An 18,010-nucleotide genomic window follows, 5' to 3' on the forward strand; every position below is an offset into this window, starting at 1 on the left:
GCCATTTAATAGACTTCTATCATGTGCCAAAAGCAGTACTGGGTGCTTTATGTATATACTCTCCACAGCAACCCTTTGAGGTAGGTATTCACATCATCATTTCACAGCCAAGCAAACTGCAGCATAGAGAAGTCACACAGCTAGTGAGGGGCAGAGCTGGATCTGAACCCAGGCTCAGTTGATGCCTACGCCACCACAACCTTAAGCTTCACTTCCCTCCCACTGTAGGTCTCCAAATGACCATGCATCCTGGGGGCATTTACACACACACACACACACACACACACACACTGGTCAACTACCTGAGCTCTTTGGGTAGAACATAAACTCTCGTGTCTGACTGTAGCCTCATTGTTCCTGGTGCTGGGCACTGGCTTATGAAATTAGTCAGTGATGGGAAAGGCTTCTTAACCCTAGACCTGCATCTGTCTAAAATCACGTACTCTTTATCAGGGGCTGCGGGTTTAGACAGGCCCTGGCTCTGAGAGGGGGTATAAACTTGGGGAAAGAGCAACACCCTGTGGGGCTTACCCGCTGCAGCAGCTGTAGTCCTCCTGGCAGCGAGAGGGTACCCATTATACCATCTGGCATGTCTGGATTTTGCCTGTGAAATGCCTGAGGCCCCAAGGGTCATCTTGCCTCAGCTACCCCAGTGCCAACCCCACAACCTTCCCCTCCTTGAGGTCGGAAACTGTTGCCTCAGTTCAGACCCTGCCTTTCTAGGGCAGGAACTGTGCCAGGGTTCTGAGGCTGAGTTTGAAGCTGAGTAATTTGCATCAGTCCCTTGGCCAGGTTCCCCAGCAGCCAGGGTAGACATCTAGTAAATGTTTATCCATCTTGGGCGGGGGGGGGGGGGGGGGCGGGGGGGGGTGGTGGTAAGACAACAGCGGCGGCAGTATTTGTTGGAGCCTGTCCTGGGAGCCGGGACCAGGGAGACTGGAGGGAGGGTTACTTCCTCTCAGGGGCTGCCCTGGCCCTCTCCATGCTCCACATCAACATCTGTCCATCTCACCCATGTCCCCAGCCCTCTGTCTCCCCTCCTCACCTGGGGGCGAGGCACACACCATCAAACATCAGTTATTTCTGATTTTATTTATAATATAAAAATGTTCAAGTGTCAACAGTCAGGTGTTTGGACATTTCAGGGCAGGGTTTGCACTTGTTTCTGTCTGGGATTTTTCTTTTCTTTTAATAACAATTACCTTTTTGACAAATTAGCAGAGATTCTGTGGACCCAGTTTTGGGAGTTAGGGGGTCATGGGAAGAGGGGGAGTGGAAGTTATAAGTGGGGTTGGGGCTGGGAGGCTGTCTGTGAGAAGGAAATGTTACTTTATTGCTAAGAAGGGAATCAAATACACTGTTCAATGGCTCTTCTCCGGTCCCAGCGTGACCATGCATCCAATCTAAAGAATCTGAAATGCAAAGGACATGCAGGCATAAAATAGAAAAGACGACCTGTAAACGAAGGTGCTGCAGAGGAAGGAGGGGCGTCCTGGAGGCCATGGCGAGGAGGAGCCGCTTATATTGGGCCCTTGGCAGAGCTGCCCCCTCCCTGGGGCAGGAGCTGTGGGGGAGACCTCTTTCTCTGCCCCCACTCTTAGCAGCCGTGAGGAGCAGGGAGGCCCCCTCCTCATTCTGGTTGCTGTCGCTGGGCCTTTGTCTTCCCCAGTGTATTAACCAACCCCAACTCTGGTCCCAAGCCTAGGCCACGGTCTCTGCCTTCTCCTAGGGGGCTGGGACTCAAGGTCTTGCCTGGGGGGCAAACCTCCTCCTGTCCTCATTTTCTTTCCCAGGGCCAACTCTTACAGCAACCCCTCCCCCCAACTCACACCCATCAGAACCCCACAGCTTCCCCTTTCCCGGCTTTCTCATCCTGTCCGTTCAGGATCCCACAACCACCCCCTCCACCCAGACACCCCAGCCTTCTCTCCAGGAGCCCCAGATTAGCGTACAGCAAAAGGCACCACAATATAGGTTTCTATTATTAAAGAGTCAAAAAATTGGCCCATCTCTCTCTTTTTTTTTGTTGTTTCTTTTTTTTTTCCGAAGCTGTAAATCAGGATGTTACATATAAATAGTTTCCCTATAAAAACGTCTTTGCCGTTAGCTAGTATTATAAGACAATTTTTGCTAAAATGAAAATAAAACATTTTGTTATACTTTTTTCCTTTTATAGAAAATAAAAATATTTTTATTTCTTTTTTTCCTCCTTTCTCTCTCCAGTCGGTGGTCTCTGTTCTCCTTAAAGACAGTGGGGCGGGCGAGGCGGAGGGGGCGGCGGGCGGGCGGGGGCCCCTAGAGGGGCGCCGAGTCCTGCTTGCCCCGCGGCGGCGGCCCGCGGCTGTGTCTGCTGCTGGCCCGCGTGCTGTGGCTGTCCAGGGAGTAGTAAGTCCTGCTGTCGGCCGCCGGGCAGAGCGGCGGCGAGTCCGAGCGCAGCGCGTCTTGGGCCGTGCGCAGCCCGAGGAAAGGCGTGCTCTCGGCCGCCAGCGCCCCGTCCGCATCGTCCGCGTCGTCGTCCGAGGCCGAAGCCGAGCCGCCGCCCGAGCCGCTGCTCAGCGACAGCGAGTCCCGCGCCGCGCGTGCGCGCTGCGCCGCCAACCCGTTGAGGCGAGAGCGGCGCCAGCGCCGGGGCCCCGCCGACGTCCTGCGGGACGCGCCGCGCGCGCGCGGCCGCGGCGGCGGCGGCGGCGGGGGCGCGCACTCCTGCGTGGTCTCGTACTCGTCGTCCTCGGGGATGCGGAACGGGCTGGCGGGCAGGCTGCCCAGGCTGCCGCCGAGCGCACAGGCCCCGCGTCGCGGGCCCGGCCCCGCCGCCGGGTAGTAGTAGCTGTCGTAGCTGCGCTGCATATCCGCGCCGGGCCCGGGGCCGGGGCCTGGGGGCGCCGGGTGCCGCAGCAGCGGCTGCTGCTCCGCCAGGCGGTAGGTGATGGGCGCGGCCGGAGGCAGCGACACGGCGTGCGCCGAGTTGGGGGACGTGATCTCAAAAGTTGGCACCTGCGTGGCCAGCGAGTAGTGGAAGTCCACGGGAGAGAGGCGCGCGGGCGTGGTCAGGGCCGACACGTACCTGCGGGGAGAGGCAGAGTAGTGGGCCAGGAGGTGGGAGCTGGAGTGGGTGGGGGACCCCCATAGGAGGCAGCATTCTTGCCCGAATCCCGCCTCCAAGAATAATGGCGGGGATCCATTTCCTTAACCTCTCCGAGCCTCAGTTTGCTTATCTGTTAACTGTACTATAGCATTCATTCCATAGTGTTGTTGGGACACTTTGGAAGTGACTCGAAGTTCTCACACTGACAAACTGGGATTTGAACCCAAGACAGGCAGGAACCAGGCCTCATACTGCCTAATTCCAGAAACCACTAGTCCCAACTCAGTGAGCTGCCCTGGACTCACTGGCCCTACAGGGACAATTCATCCCACGGCACGATAGCTTCAGTGGAAGAAATTGTCTTTCTTATATTGAAGCCTGAAGCTGCCTTGGGGAAGGTCCTCCGCCCAGGATGACAGTCACCAAGACCCCACTGACCTGAATCTGCTTGGGGCTAAAGATCTCCAGTTCCTCCAAACATTTGCCCTTTTTAATATCTTCCAGGGTGGGTCCTGGGCACCTGTCTCTTGTCTTTCTCTACCGCCCCCTACCCCCAGCCCTAGCCCATCAGCCACTGTCCACCTCAGGTTGGGAACAACCCACGTCCATGCCTTTCCTCCACACTGCAGAGCTGGGACCTCAGTGCTCCCTGGAACCAGCCTAGAGTCCCCATTACCTTCTCTGAGTCACCTGACTACCCCCTCTTTCCTCTCCCACAGGCATATCCAAAAAACCACCAAGTCCTACCCATGCTCTCTCTCTCTGAGTGTACCCTCTACCCTACTTCACTTCACCTGGGCCTAGCTGCCTCATTCTGGTCATTCCTCCACCCCAGGGCCTCTCCTCCTTCAATCCTTTTTCTATGTAGTTCCCAGGGCAATATTTTTAAGTCATAACTTGGCTTCAGGAGGCCCTTCCTTCAGAAGCCCAGGGCCCTGGCCCATCTATCTGGCCGCAGCTTCCTGTGTAGGCCCAGCTGTACTGCTCCACACAGCCCACCCTGCTCCAGGTGCCTGACCTCACCAGCCACGTTCATAAGTGTCTTAAAGCTGTTCCCCTTGCCTGGAATGCTTTTCTTCCCCACCTATCTCCTACTTTCCCACCCACCCATTAAAAAGTGTGATTGCTGTGGTTATTATTGATAACAATATACACCTAGTCAGCACCAGCTCCATGCCAGGTACTAAGGTAAGAGCTTTATGTGCATTATTTCAGGTGACCTTCACAATAGCCATGCATGATTAAGGTATTGTTATCCCTGTTCTACAGCTGAGGAAACAAAGGCACAGAGATGATTAGCCTGCCCAATCACACAGCTAGAAGGTGGTGGACCTGGGCTTGGAAAGGTGGGTCTTAGAAAACCTGGCTGTTTTAAGAGCCTACAGTCAGTCTGAGTTTCTCTGCCCTGAAGTGGTGTCCTGAGTGGTATCCCATGCTTTGCACTTTTCAGGAGGTAGCTGTGAGCTGCAGTGGTTTGTGTCTGTGGCTGGGAGCTCCTCAGGAGCAGGAACCAGTGGACCATATCTGGATCCCTCAGCAGTCTGCCCAGCATAGGGCCTGACATGGAGTAGGCGGAGTGGAGAACAGGAGAATATCTGCTCCTCCCCTTCCTCCCTGGCCTGGAGTTCTTAGCATGGGCACCTTCCTCTGCTCTCCTGCCATAGACCCTACTTGCTGAGGGCCACTCTAGGGCTGAGCAAGGGTGGGGGCTGGGTGGCTGTGATCTGGTGATCATTCTCTCTCCCTGACTGCCAGCCAGGGGAGAAGGGGAGTTTCCTGATTCTCAGTGCATCCATTGCTCAGGAACCTGACAGCTCCTTGAACTGTGGGGTCTTATTGCTGATGCTGGTGGGCCTGCAGTCATTCTTGGCTCATGCTCGTCCTGCACTGGTCAGCCCCCCACACCAACATCTGCACAATCTTGGTGCCTCTCTGTGCCTGCTGGGACATGGGGCCTCTAGGTGACACCAGGATACCCACTGCCATCGAGTCGATTCCGACTCATAACGACCACAGGGCAGCCATATGTCCATTTGTTCTAGTTAACAATTATTAATAATGCCCCCTTCTACTCTAAAGTATCCCAATAGGACAAGTAAGTTATACGGTCACCCCACACTAGGGTCTACTGGCCTAGCAGTAATCCAGTCAGGCTCTGAGCAGATCATTTAACCTCTCTGGGACCTTGTTTGTCCTTCTAAAAAATAGGATGGGGCTCTTTGGAGTGTCTGTGAGGTACCCTAAGTGTTCGCTCTGGGTCAGCAGTGCCAGCTCTCTGGCCAAGATGGGGCACAGGTCATGGGGTAAGGACTGACCTCTCGCTGTGTGGGGAGTCACGCAGGGAGTCTATGGAGTCATGGTAGGATGGCACAGCTGCCCTGCGCTGTTCCTCCAGGCTGTAGGCTGCTGCCCGTCGCGCCCGGGCCTCCACACATGCTGGGCTGTTGCACTTACTGGTGCCTACTGATGACAGCATGATGCCCGACTGGGAGTCAGAGGTCAGGCTCTCAGAACGCTCCAGGCTCCACGTGTGGCTCTCGTGTCTGGGGAAGCCAGGTGGGGGTGAGGCAAGGAGTTAGGAAGGGGCAGGGCAACCTAGCAGGCTTGGTCCCATGGCCACCCCCTCCCTGGCTCCTCATTCCATCTCGGGCTCCTTCAGTTCATTGTCCTTCTCCACTCTGGGCTGACTTGTGGTGTCACTACTGCGCAACTCTGATATTGGGAGAAGGGCTGGGGTCCCGTGGAGGGGTGGGCTATAATGTGCAGAGGCTCTCTCCTCCCTCAACCAACCTCCCCCTAGCCTCACCCCAGGGCCCCGTTTCTGGGATCCTTCCACCCCCATGGCTCTTAGCCACTTATCTCAGGGAGCCCAGCCCCAGTGGCCAATATGTGGGGGCCTGCCTAGTCCATGGACTGTCCAGGGAAGAAAGAGGCCAGCCAAGTTATTTCTTGAGCTGTATAATAGACCTTTGTGCTTGTGTGGACAGGCCTCCCCAACTCTGGAGAGAAGGCTAAAGTGGACTATGATTCTTGTGGGCAAACTCAGAAGTGGGTATCAAATAACTTTGGATGTTTGAATGAGGAAGACTTTATGCCAGACAAAGGGAGGTCAAAACAAAACAAAACGGAAAGGTGGGAACTAAGTGACGCAGTTATTCCTCTGGGGCTAGTTTAGACTGGAAAAGGGAATCAGGCCCCCTGAGGGTCTGGAGGAACGTTTGGTGGTGAATCTGGTTTGAAGCCCCACCTCCATCCTCCCATGGCTTCTCAGGGGACCTTGATACAGAGCCCAACTGACTGTGAAGTTTCTGTGTGTATACCCAGGTGGCCATGTAATGTGTACTCAGGCAGGCATGTGTGTGTGTGCATAAGGAATCAACAAGCATGGTGGGGGCTTTGGTGGGTGCCCACCTGTGGCTGGAGGTGGGCGTGGCTGTGGAGCAGTGGTGAGAAGGAGAACAGGAGTGGCTCCCAGAGAAGGTGGTCTCGGTTTCCCTCCGGATGACATGGTCTGTGGCCGGCACGTTCTTGGACATATACTGGAACAGACAGAGGTGGGTGGGAGTTAGTGATGGGTGTCTGTTGGTGGGGATAGGGAAGGGTGGGCCTGGAGGGCTAGGTTGGAAGGGGGTACACTGGATGAGGAGCGTCTTGATGTTGGGGCAGCGATGGCCCCAGCAGATCAAACTCCCCTCCTTTCTTTAAGGAAGTGGACAAAGCAAGGCCAGTCACCCCAGAGAGGCAGTGTCCCTGGCAGGCAGGGCTGATCATGGGCTGGGTGGGCACCTGTCCTGGCCCCCTCTTTCAGGGGGCACAAAAAGGCTGGCTGTCCAGTGAGGGCTCAGAGGGGGTCTGGGAACGCCACTCACGTCTGCCATCTGGATCTCCTCAGGGTCCAGCCGGGGATGGCTGGGCCCATTGGCCAAGCTCCGGTTCTGGTGGGCTGGGCACATGTTCTGCCGGACGTGGTTGTGCATCTGCTTCCGTTGTTTTCTGTGCAGGGGAGGGTGGGTTAGCCTGGCCTGCCCTTCCAGCCACCAACGTAATGTAATGTCAGCCTCCCTGACCTCTGCCCTGGACTGCTGCCACTCCGTCCATGCTTACGCTGCCTTCAGCCAGGACCCTCCCAATCTGCCCCTGACCCCATCACCACCACCCTGCAATCAGCAGAGCCTGAGTATAGTGGTACTGAGTGTCAGCTCTGCTGAGGGAGTACAGCTCCACTACTTTCTAGGTGTGTAACCCTGGGCAAGTTACTTAAGGTCTCCCTGCTTCATTTTCCTTATCTGTAAAATGGGGTGATTGAGACCATTGCTGTTGAGTTGATTCTGACTCATAGTGACCCTATAGGACAGAGTAGAACTGCCCCATAGGGTTTCCAAGGAGCACCTGGTGGAATCGAACTGCTGACCTTTTGGTTAACAGCTGTAGCTCTTAACCACTATGCCACCAGGGTTTCCTGTTGAGGATTAGAAGTATATAAAATATTCTAGCACACTGCTGGCTTTTACCATGTGCCAGACGCTGTTTTGGACATTGAGTATAGAGTAGAGAACAAGACAGCAAGGGTCCCTGCCCTCGTGGAGCTTGCAGGCCAGTAGGGAAAAGACAGACAATAAACACATAAACAAATGAACGAGATACTCTCAGTAAAGTGCTATGAAGAAAACAGAGGGTACTGTGGTTAGGTAGTCATGCCTGTGGGGCTGTATTACATTGGCATGTAGTAAGTGTTCAATAAATTTGTTTTAGGAGAAACAAATTTGATCATGTCACTCCCCTGTTTAAAGCCCTTCATTGGCCCTTAGTATCCTGCTTTTCTTTTCAGCCCTGTCACTGTCCTCCTCCCACCCCAGCTTGCTGCATCCTCGGAGGGCTGTTTCTGATCCCACGATGCCCTGTTCTCCCTGGCTTCTGAGCCTTTGTACACACCATTCCATCTTCCTGGAACACTCTTCCTCCTCCTCTTCACCTGCTAATCCCTGTTCATCCCTCAGGCCACAGTCTAAATTCTGCTTCCTCAGGAAAGCCCTTCTTGCTCCACAGCCGAGGTTAGGTGCCCCTGAATGTGCCCTGTGACACTGGACCTGTCACTAAGAGCATTGGCCACACTAGTGGGCGCTTGATTATGTGCCTGGTACAGTGCCTGGTGTCCAGCAGGTATTGAATGAATGTTTGTTGGAGAAATGAGTAAGGCAGTGGGGTCAGGTGAACAAGAGGCTTGCTTTTTTTCCAATTCTTGTCCTCAATTTTCCCACTTGGGCCCTGTCTCCTTCTTTGAGTTCCCTGAGCCCTAACTCCCTCCATTGCCTCCCTTTTGGCCTTTCTGGCCCTGGAAGGAGGGGCCCTAGAGGGAGGGGCCCTAGATCTCACAGATAGGGGCAGTGGGAGTCTAGACTCAGGGGCTCAGCCCCCCAGATGGCAGCTATGCCCAGACCCTTGCTCCCCAGATCTGAATCGATGGGATAAACCTATCATTTTTCTGCACTACATCACTCTACAACCTTTGTTGGTTCCCTATCACCTGCAGGATAAACCCAGACTAGCATCTGAAGCCCTGTGACAATATCAGGGCCCAGCTTTCTTTTTAGACTCATGCCCCTTTTTTTCCCTGACCACAGCCCTTTGCTCCAACTAGTCTGGATGCTTATGCTGAGGGAACACAGCTGACTGGCCTGTGCTTGTCTCCTAGCTTGCACTATTCTATCTGAACAGCCCAAGTCCCCTTCCTGTCCATTTATTCTCCTTGCGCTGAGGTTCTGCCCCCACCTCTCCTCTGCCTACCTTCTGTGTGCTCACTGCTCCCAGGGTGAGGTCAGGCTGTGTCTTGAGGTCTCTTTTCTTCCCTAGGGATGTAGCCTTCCTCTCTGCACACTCTCCCCTTCCCCACCCCATTGCCTGCATCAGGAGCTTATGGGGTCGGCTGCACACACCTGCTCAGGCCCTCACAGTATCCTTTGAGGGACATTCTAGGATCCATTTTGCAGATGAAGACACTGAGGCTCAGAGAGGTTCATCAAATTGCTCAGAAATGGTAGAGCTGGATTTGAACCCAGATTTGTCTTCTTCCAAAGCCTGTGCTCATGACTATTCTTTGTTCCATTCACTAGAGCCTGTCTCTCCCACCCTCTGCTCTTCCTGCTTCTTGGCTTAGCTCTTTGTCCCCACACCCAGCTGCAGAGGTCCCTGAAGGGGTAGTTGGGGCTTAGGAGGGTATAGAGGGCTAAGGTCAGGCACAGTGGGCCAGGGAGAAAAACAGTCTAGGAGGCCCTCCCTGCCGTGGCCTGCATGCTTGACACTCACTTGGTCTTGCAGTAGGCTACCACGCAGACGATGCCCACGACCAGCAAAGCCACGCAGATGCCAGTGATAGTCAAGACCCGCTTCTGGTACAACTCCTCAGCTTCTGCAGAGGCGGAGAGGATGTGAGGGGCAAGGCAGGAGGTGGATCCCATGAGGACAGTGATGCAGAGAACCCCACACTCCCTCAAGCTCAGACCCTGACAGCTCCACTCCATCCCTCCACCTCCAGCCAGACCCCTCCCTGCTGCCCGGTCCTGGATTGCCTTCTGCTCCCCCCACCTTCTCCTACTCTCACCCCCCAAGGATCTGGTCGCACACAACTACCCTCGAGTTCCCCTTCCCAACCCCATGCCCTTCCCAGAGCACATGAGTGGAAAATGCAGGGGGATGGGAGGGGGTAGGATGGAGAAGAAGCTCCCAAGGCCATAGGGCAGGGTGCGGGGGTGGGGGGTGGCGCAGCCCAGCCTGGCCAGTAACCCTACCCTGCTCCACTATGGCCTGGTGGCTGCAGAGAACTTTGGTGGGCAGGGTGGGAGTTGTTCCTAATGGCAGTTAACATATAAACCCTGGGCAAAGGCCTGGCTTAGATATCTGGCTCATCTTCCCCAAGAAGGTGGAGAGAGGTTTGTCCTGGGCTGGTGGCAGGACATCAGATGCAGAGGTTGGACTTAGGAGAAATACCAGGGCCAGGAGCAGAGATACAGCAGACCAGTACCATGGGGAGGGGGCAGGGAGAAAAGCCTTTGCTTCCCCCTGAGGCCTGCCCAGGGTCATGGCCAGGCCCATACCAGCCCTCACTGTCTCTGCTGTGAGAAGCCAACCAGTGGCAGCACAGCCCACCTGGCTTCCCAGGCAGCCCTTGTGCACAAGGACCAGACCCAACCTTTCTGGGAAGCTGAGCTAGGCTGGGCCTCAAAGCCCTTAAAAAGGCCAGCCTATCTCCATTCCCTATTACTTGGTGGGGCAACCCCTACCCCTCTAGAACAGAGAAAGCCGGGAGAGAGAAAAGGACAAAGGTGACAGCACTAGCCACAGTCAAGACCCACAGCCCAGATACCCCACCCCTCCCTCACCCACTGCCTGTCCCCTCCACACTGCTCCCCTTCCCCCATCTCAGGGATAAGTGGAGACTGGACCCCGAATCCTTGGTGGAACCCTGAGAAATATCCCTGACCTCTTAGGCTTGCAGCACGTCCTGTGGCAAAGGTATACACCAGGGGTACAAAGGCTTCAGACAGACATACACCTATCTGATACACAGACCCCCTTCACAAAGATACATCATGCATATGTTCGGAGGAGTAGGCACACATGCATAGACACACACACAACAGAATCATCTACACACTCCAGTAACAGGCACACATACACACACTGTCACGCCCACTGACAATCATGTGGCGACTTAAACAAACACACCTCCCCCCAGGTCCCCAGCTCCAGCTCTACTTTCTCCATTCATCCCTCAGTCCTCTCCAGGCAACTGTCTCCATCACCCCTTTGAGACCGCTGTGGTCACGGTCATCAGAAATGGTCATGGCGTCAAGTCTAGTGGTCATAGTCCTTCCCCCTCAGCTGACTCCTTCCTTGTGGAGCCATACTTTCCCCTGGCTTCTGGATGCCCACTCCCTCCTGGACTTCGTTCAGCTTTACTGGTCGATCTTTCTCTATGTGTGGCTGCTTCCTCCTCTTCTAACTAGTTGCCGACTCCAACTCAGGGTGACCATAAGGTTTTTAATGGCTGAGTTTTTGGGAAGGAGATCACCAGGTCTTTCTTCCTAGGCACCTCTAGGTGGACCCCAACCTCCAACCTTTTGGTTAGCAGCTGATCACATTAACCATTGACACCACTCAGGGACTCCTCTTCTACCTGTGTAGAAACAGTAGGGTCTGGGGCTCTCTGGCTTCTCTGCCCTCTCTCCATTGTGGTCTCATCCAGACGCAGACGTCCCATACTGTCTCTATGCAGTTGCTCTCAAATTTATATCTCCTGCCCTGACTTCCTTCTCCCTGGGCTCCTGACTCATGCATTCAAGGGCCATGGCCAAATGGAATCAGTGATTCCCACCCTCTCTCCAAACCTGCTCCCCTGGGCTTTCCATTTCATTGGTGGCAGTACCACCTTTCCTTTTGCTCAGGCTCAAACCTTGAAATCATTCTCTATTACTTCCTTTCTTCCCACCTACGGTGATATTCCATCCACCAGGAAACCCACTTGACTCTACCTTCCTAATAGATCCTGACCACTTCTTACCATTTCCACCACTTCCAACTAATCCACGATGATGCCATCGCTTGCCTGGGTGACTGCAGCAGCCTTCTAACTGGTCTCTCTGCTTCCACTCCCACCCCTCTGCTCATGCCACAGTCTAATCTCTACCCAAAAGCCAAATCTACTCACACCCACAAAGCAGATCATTTTACCCCTCTGCTTAAAAACTCATGAATGGCTCCAGATGACCTGGGCCCACTTCCCTTTGGACCTCAGCTTGTAGTCCTCTCCCCCAGGCTCCCTGTCCTCCAGACTCACTGCAGCGCCCCCACCCATCGCACAAGGGAAGCCCTTCCAACCATGTGAGCATTATACTTGCGGCACCATTGCCGCAAATACTCTTCCCCCAGCTGTTTGCAGGGCTGGCTAGTTTTCATCAGGGTTCATTCCCAATGTCACCTCATTGGAAAAGCCTTCCCTGACCACTAAGCTAAAGTAGCTCCCCACCCCAGCTGGGCATCAGCCTGTTTACGTATGTTATTTTCTGTATAGCACTTATCACCACCTGATACCTCTCCTGTTGGTTTGCTGCCTGTCTCACCCCTGCAGGCTGTGGGCTCTAGATGGCAGGGACTCTGTAAGCTGTATCTGCAGAATCTGGTGAATTCTGGTGTTCAGTCGTTATATGTTGAGTTGATGAGTGAATGACTTTCAGGACACCCTTAGAGATAGACGCATACCTACATGTACTCACAGACTCACCTCTGCATACGCAATTCCAACTGCACAAAGATGTTTCACCACACCCCTCCACACCTTCCCCTCCCGCACGGACTTAATAAGATTGGCACACTTTTCCCACCGCGGACAGAACCACACACAGCAAACACACACACCTACACCCTGCCCCATTCACAGACACCATACAGCCTCGCCCCTCTTCTCCCTACCTCATCACAATCAGCAGTGATAGACGGACGTGCTCTTACACATGACTTGTAGCTGTGTTCTCTATATCTTTTACTGGGAATAGGTGATAGGGGATAGGTGGTGGGGGAACTAGGGTATCCTCAAATCTGCCACAGAACAGCCTTTTCATCACTGCCAGTCTCCCCAGCTTGTCTCCTCAAAGAAGCCTCAGCCCCTCTGAGCCCCTGCATTTCTGCTGCTGCAGTATGTCTGGACACTTGAGGCGAGGGTGGAGCCTCCCAGCACAAAGCTAGAGAGTTGGCGAGACTGGCTCCTCAAAGTCCCTTCCAGCCCAAGGAGTCTTCCAGGGACCAGAGGGCAGCGGGGGTGGGGGAGGTAAGTTCTGAGCTGGATGGTTGGGGGCAGGTACTGGAGGTCAGCCCCACCTAGCCCCACCCCTCCCTTTGCTGGTCTTGCCCACAGACACACACGAGTACCATTGGGAGGACTGATCATGGAAGGAGTGACAGCCTCAAGCAGATGGCAAAGCTTGGCAAACACAGGGCAGGGGGCAGACAGACAGGGAGTTATCAGCCACCAGCCTAGTGCACAGTGAAAAGCAGTGGAAATGGAAATGGTGAAAGGAAAGAAGGTTGAAGTCAAATTGAAAGGGATGCCTCTCTACACAACTCTCCAAACCAGGTTTCTAGGGCTTCCAGACACGGGCTCCTCCATGTTAACGACATTCCTGGCTCTTGTCTGGCCAGCCCTCTGGGCTGCACACAGCTCAGGAGGGGCCCCTTCTCTAGGGTACCTGTGGAAGGGGCGGTACTGCACATCGGGGGCACAGTCTGCACCCCAGGGTACGTGCTACTCATGAGCTTCTCTTATCTCCCCCCAAATCAACCTAGTTTACGATATGGCATCTTGATGGGCCAGGAGAGATTTTTAGAATCATCCCTTTTACATTATTTTGGAAAGGAAAGAAGGCATTCAGCACACATAGTGTCAGGGGCTGTGGAGAGGGACTGTGTAGATGGCTCTGAGTGATACATAAAGGTTCCGTACCCTTTAATTCAAATCCAAGGTGTTCTGGCAGTGCAGAAGAGAGGAGGGTCAGAGAGGGGAGGAGTGGAGGCAGAGAGAGAGATGGGGGAGGGACAGAGGGTCAGAGAGGGAGAGAGAGAGAGAGAGAGACACGTTGGTCAGGACTCTTCAGACATCAGCAGCCAGCCTGTGAGGTGAAAGCAGGTTAGTGGTGTCCCCTCCCGGGCCCCTGAGCTCCTTCCCTTGGCACCCAGTCCCCAAGAGCCCCTGACGGGTGTGGAGAGAGGAAATGTTAGAGTCAGCAGGCAGAGCGGGTTCTTTAGAGATGAACTGTGGGAGTTAGTACCTGGTGGGGAGGCAGAGGCGCAAGAGTCAGTTGGCAAATGTCCCCAGGGCAGAAAGGGCAGTGGGGGTGAGGATATGAAGAGCCCCATTCTCTTCCTCCAGCTCCAGTGCCAGGACCTTCAGCATTCTGAAGCCCCACCTGCCCAGCTTACTCAAGGGGCCCTATTTGCCTGCCTCCCTCCCCAGCATCCTTGGTGGGGCCTCTTTTCTTACCATGACTTTCTTACCAGAAATTTCTCTGTTCAGAACGAGGGCGTGGGGCACTAGGACTGGCCTCATGTCCCTGCCCTGCCCCACAGGCCTAGCTGACCTGCTCATCTACTAGGATCCTGGGCATGGAGACTCAGAGCTTGTGAGGAAGCACTCTGTGGTGGAGCAGGACTGGGGAGAGGAGGCAGGCCACTTCATTTGACACTCCCAACCTCCTAGAAGCCTGCAGAAGAGGCTAGGCTGCAGGATCTGAGCCTGATTTCACTACTTGGAAAAGCAAATGGCCACTCAGAGAAAAAGACAAGCAGGTTCACTTGTGGAACATCTATGCTTCTCAGATGGTGGACAGGTCATGTTCTTTGAAGTGGAACCATGTTGTAAATGTATGATTTCAGGGCCCTGAGAGGTAGATATCCATGCCACTGAAGCCCAAGAGTGAGTTCATCCACTGACCCTCTGTGTGACCCTGAGCAACATCCAGTTGATTTTGGTCTCAGTCTCTTCATCTGCTAAATGGGGATCAAGCCTGGCCGTGGGATCCCTGAGACGTTTGTAAACCAGGCTGTGCTTCTGAATCATCTGAATTCATGGAATCGTAATCTCCAGGGCAAGAGCCCAGAAATTTCAACAGCATTTTCAAAAGTTCACCTACCATTCAAATGTGGCACCTGTCTGCAGACCTTGACTCAGTTTAATTCCTAATTTGTTGTGTGGATATGGGTAAATGACAGTCCCTGTTTCCTCATCTGTCGAAAGTGCCTGTCCATAGCAAGAAAAAAACGTGAGCAGGCCTGGAAAGCGTGAGGCCCAGGCCCTGCCAGCCAGATTTGCCTACTCTGTGGCTTCCCCATATGCACAGTAAGCTCCAGCTGGATCCAGGGAGGAGCTGGAAATTATGTTCTGATGTGCTTATCCCCTGCAGAGGAAGGAGAGGATAAGAGGAAGCCAGCAGGAAGTCCTGTGGGTTAATCATCCCTGGATCTCTTTAATTCTTCTGATAGGGATCCCAGAGAGTTCTGCATTTGGAAAAGGGTAGGAGAGAAGGGCACCCCTGAGCCGGGGACCAAGATGGCTCTGACTGAGAGCACCTTGAGAAAGATCTGGAGCTTACACCCCATAGTTCCAAGCAGAGACCACACTGGGGTTCCTGTTCAACCTGAGGTTGGGCAGTCAACATGATTTTTGGTTTCTTTGCTGTCTTACAGCTTGGAGAAAGGAGAAAGTCACCATAAGCACAGTCAGGTGTACTCCTTTCCCAGGGCTTCCCAGGGCTGGCCAGCGGTGCTGAGCAGACAGCATAAACTTGACAAACTCTAAAGGTCCTCCAGGCAGCCTTCACTGAGTAGTGTCATCCTGTGACCCCAGGGACCCTCCAGGCAGCTAGAGAGATCTCACATTGTTTGAATGCCTAGTCATGCTCCCCTGAGAGAGAACAGGCCAGCCTGATCACAATACTTGGGGACACTGAGAGGACTGTGGTTCATAGAGTTGGTCTGGACCCTGCTTTTGGATAAAGCTGTTATATTTGGTGAGGCATCTGGGGCCCAGTGGTGCCAGAACACTTTCCTAAGGTCACACAGCAAATTAGGTAGCAGAAGGAGAATGGAAGGCCAGGCCTCTAGTCTCTTGGTGCTAAGGCCTGGCTGTTCCTGCACATTGAGTCTACAGGCAGGTCTGACTGCTATACTGAAGACAGTGACCACCTGGAAAAATGAGCAGGGCTCTCAAAGCCCTTTAAGGGTTTCCTTCTGCATACCCCTCTGGGAATGAAGTGGTAGCAGTGGTAGCTTCTGGGGCTCCTGACTGGCCTCCCCTTTTTGTTAAAAGCCAGTGCTGTCTAGGGTCCATAGGCAGTGGCTGCTGTGACTGGTGATGCCAGTGAGGGCTTGGCCATTCACCAGGATGGCAGTCCTGCTTCCCTCTCACTGGGAAGCAGGGGGGTGGATTCTGAGGGGCCTCCAGCTATGTCTGGCCCAGCACTCTCCCACTCATGTTCACTGGCTGCCACTCAGCTAGAATGGGGCTGGCACCAGCAAGTCACAGGCAGGTCCCATTGGGCAGAAGTTTGCATACTGACCTTTAACCATGGCAACCTGATGCTGGACTCCCAAGGCCAGGCTTACCAGGCAATATGCAAGCTCCTGCACACGTCCCATGACACATAGTCCCAGGATGCCTGGACAAGGAGGGAGTGATATGGGCCCCAGAGCACATGCTTGTGTGTATGTGCATGTGTGTGTGCAGGCATGTGGGCTCTTTTGCACGGGGCTGTGTGTAGAGATGGACGAGCTTGGACTCTTGGAATGGAGGGGCTGCCAGTGGAAGAAGGAGAAGCTTCAAAGTGCTTTTCCAGCCCCAGGCTCTGGTTTTTTTGGCTCTGCAAAGGGTAACCTGGTCAGACACCTTGCTCAGGGTGCTGGGAGTCAGGGTGTGGGGACTGTTGCTGCTCCTCCAGCCCCTACCCCCATACTAGTTGTAGCTGGGAGAGGTGCTACACATTCCTCCAGCCACAAGGCTCTCTGCTAAGCCCTTCATATGTGTCATTTCATTTCATCCTCACAGCAACCCGATAGGCAAAAATATTATTATCTCCATTTTACAGATGAGAAAACAAAGTCAGACGTTAAATGAGGCCCTAGAACTAGTAAGTTCAGCAGCTGGCATTTTTATTCAGGTCTATCTGAATCTGGAGCCCTGGTGGCACAGTGGTTAAGAGATTGGCTGCTAACCAAAAGGTCGGCAGTTCAAATCCACCAGTCGCTACTTGGAAACGCTATGGGGCACTTCTACTCTGTCCTGTAGGGTTGCTATGAGTCAGAATTGATGGCAATGGCTTTTTTTTTAATCTGAATCTAAAGGCTTCACACTTAAGCCACCACTTTCCACTACCTTTTCAAGAATTATCTGATACAGAAGTGTAGGAAGTGCTCTCTGTGAAAGTGCTTCAAGAGTATAAATCCTTTACAAAATGGTAACAGTAATAAAAACGGTAGCGCTAGGCAGCAAGGCTGGGTGCTGCATTTCCAGGCTCACTTCTGGGGGCCTGCGGCCCCGCTGACCCTACCAGCAGATCTGGGCTGAAAGCTGAAGCAGCCCAGCTGCCAGAGAAGCCTTGGACAGCAGCCGGGTTCTGGAGGGGCTGGGTCTCCGTGTCCCGAACAGTCCCATAAGCCAAGGAGGCTCTGGGCCTAAGGGTGAAAGGAATACGCCCTATCATTGCCTCTCTCCCTGATCCTTGTTCTCTGCTCCTCATCCTGTCCTTCCTGTGGCCCCTCCTGCTCTACAGTCCTCCACATGGGGCTGGATCAGACTCTGCAATTCTTCCCAGATCTTGGGCTCTGGAGAATTGTGTTGGGCCACACACCCGCCCACAGGCTCTTCCCTTACTCCCACGGCCTTCCTCTCCCTGGGCCTGGTTGTGTTCATGGGCCTCCAACCAGAGGGGCCTGGGGAGGCGCTGCCTCCCACACCCTGACAAGACAGTTGGCCATCTGGGCCAACTGGCCCCCACCCTCAGTGGGGCCTCTACTTTCCTCTCTAAGTCTTGGCCTCTAGGCTACTGTGTGGAGGGGCAATTTCTAGGCTTTTATGCTATGGTCTGAGGAGGACTGGGAAGGTTCATTTCTCCATTCTGAGACCCAAACCCCAAAACCCTTTCTCCCCAGGGGCTACCTAAATGGTCCCCTGGGCCCCACCCTCGGGATCTTCCTGAGCTCCACCTCCCAATGCCCACACACCGTCACACTCTGGTTGCTAACTCATCATGGGACCTAGCTGTCCCTCCTGGACAGGAGGAGGTGGGGGGAGGGCCAGGCAGGGATCTAATCTGCCCTGCAGGATGGCATCGACTGACCAGGGACAGGCATTCAGGCCAACAGACCACTGGGCCCCAAACAGAG

The 18,010-nt window shown here is 54.1% G+C and overlaps 1 protein-coding gene across 5 annotated transcripts in view; it reads right to left on the bottom strand.

Moving 5' to 3' along the window:
• Positions 1-2,295: 2,295 nt before the first annotated feature.
• The window catches only part of NRG2 (neuregulin 2), a 208,091-nt gene continuing 192,376 nt past the window's right edge, over positions 2,296-18,010 (bottom strand). For 3 of the 5 annotated variants that reach the window (XM_064276999.1, XM_064276989.1, XM_064276974.1), the window contains 5 exons: positions 9,389-9,491; positions 6,955-7,078; positions 6,497-6,624; positions 5,401-5,628; positions 2,296-3,064 (listed from right to left, as the gene is read on the bottom strand). In XM_064276999.1, coding sequence (XP_064133069.1) covers positions 2,296-3,064; positions 5,401-5,628; positions 6,497-6,624; positions 6,955-7,078; positions 9,389-9,491 — 1,352 coding nt within the window. Of the gene's footprint in view, positions 3,065-5,400; positions 5,629-6,496; positions 6,625-6,954; positions 7,079-9,388; positions 9,492-13,577; positions 13,602-18,010 lie in introns of all 5 variants that reach the window. The other 2 variants (XM_064276980.1, XM_064276979.1) reach the window with 1 other exon arrangement.

This window comes from Loxodonta africana, chromosome 2 (genome assembly GCF_030014295.1).
Source record: "Loxodonta africana isolate mLoxAfr1 chromosome 2, mLoxAfr1.hap2, whole genome shotgun sequence".
Lineage (NCBI taxonomy): Eukaryota > Metazoa > Chordata > Mammalia > Proboscidea > Elephantidae > Loxodonta > Loxodonta africana.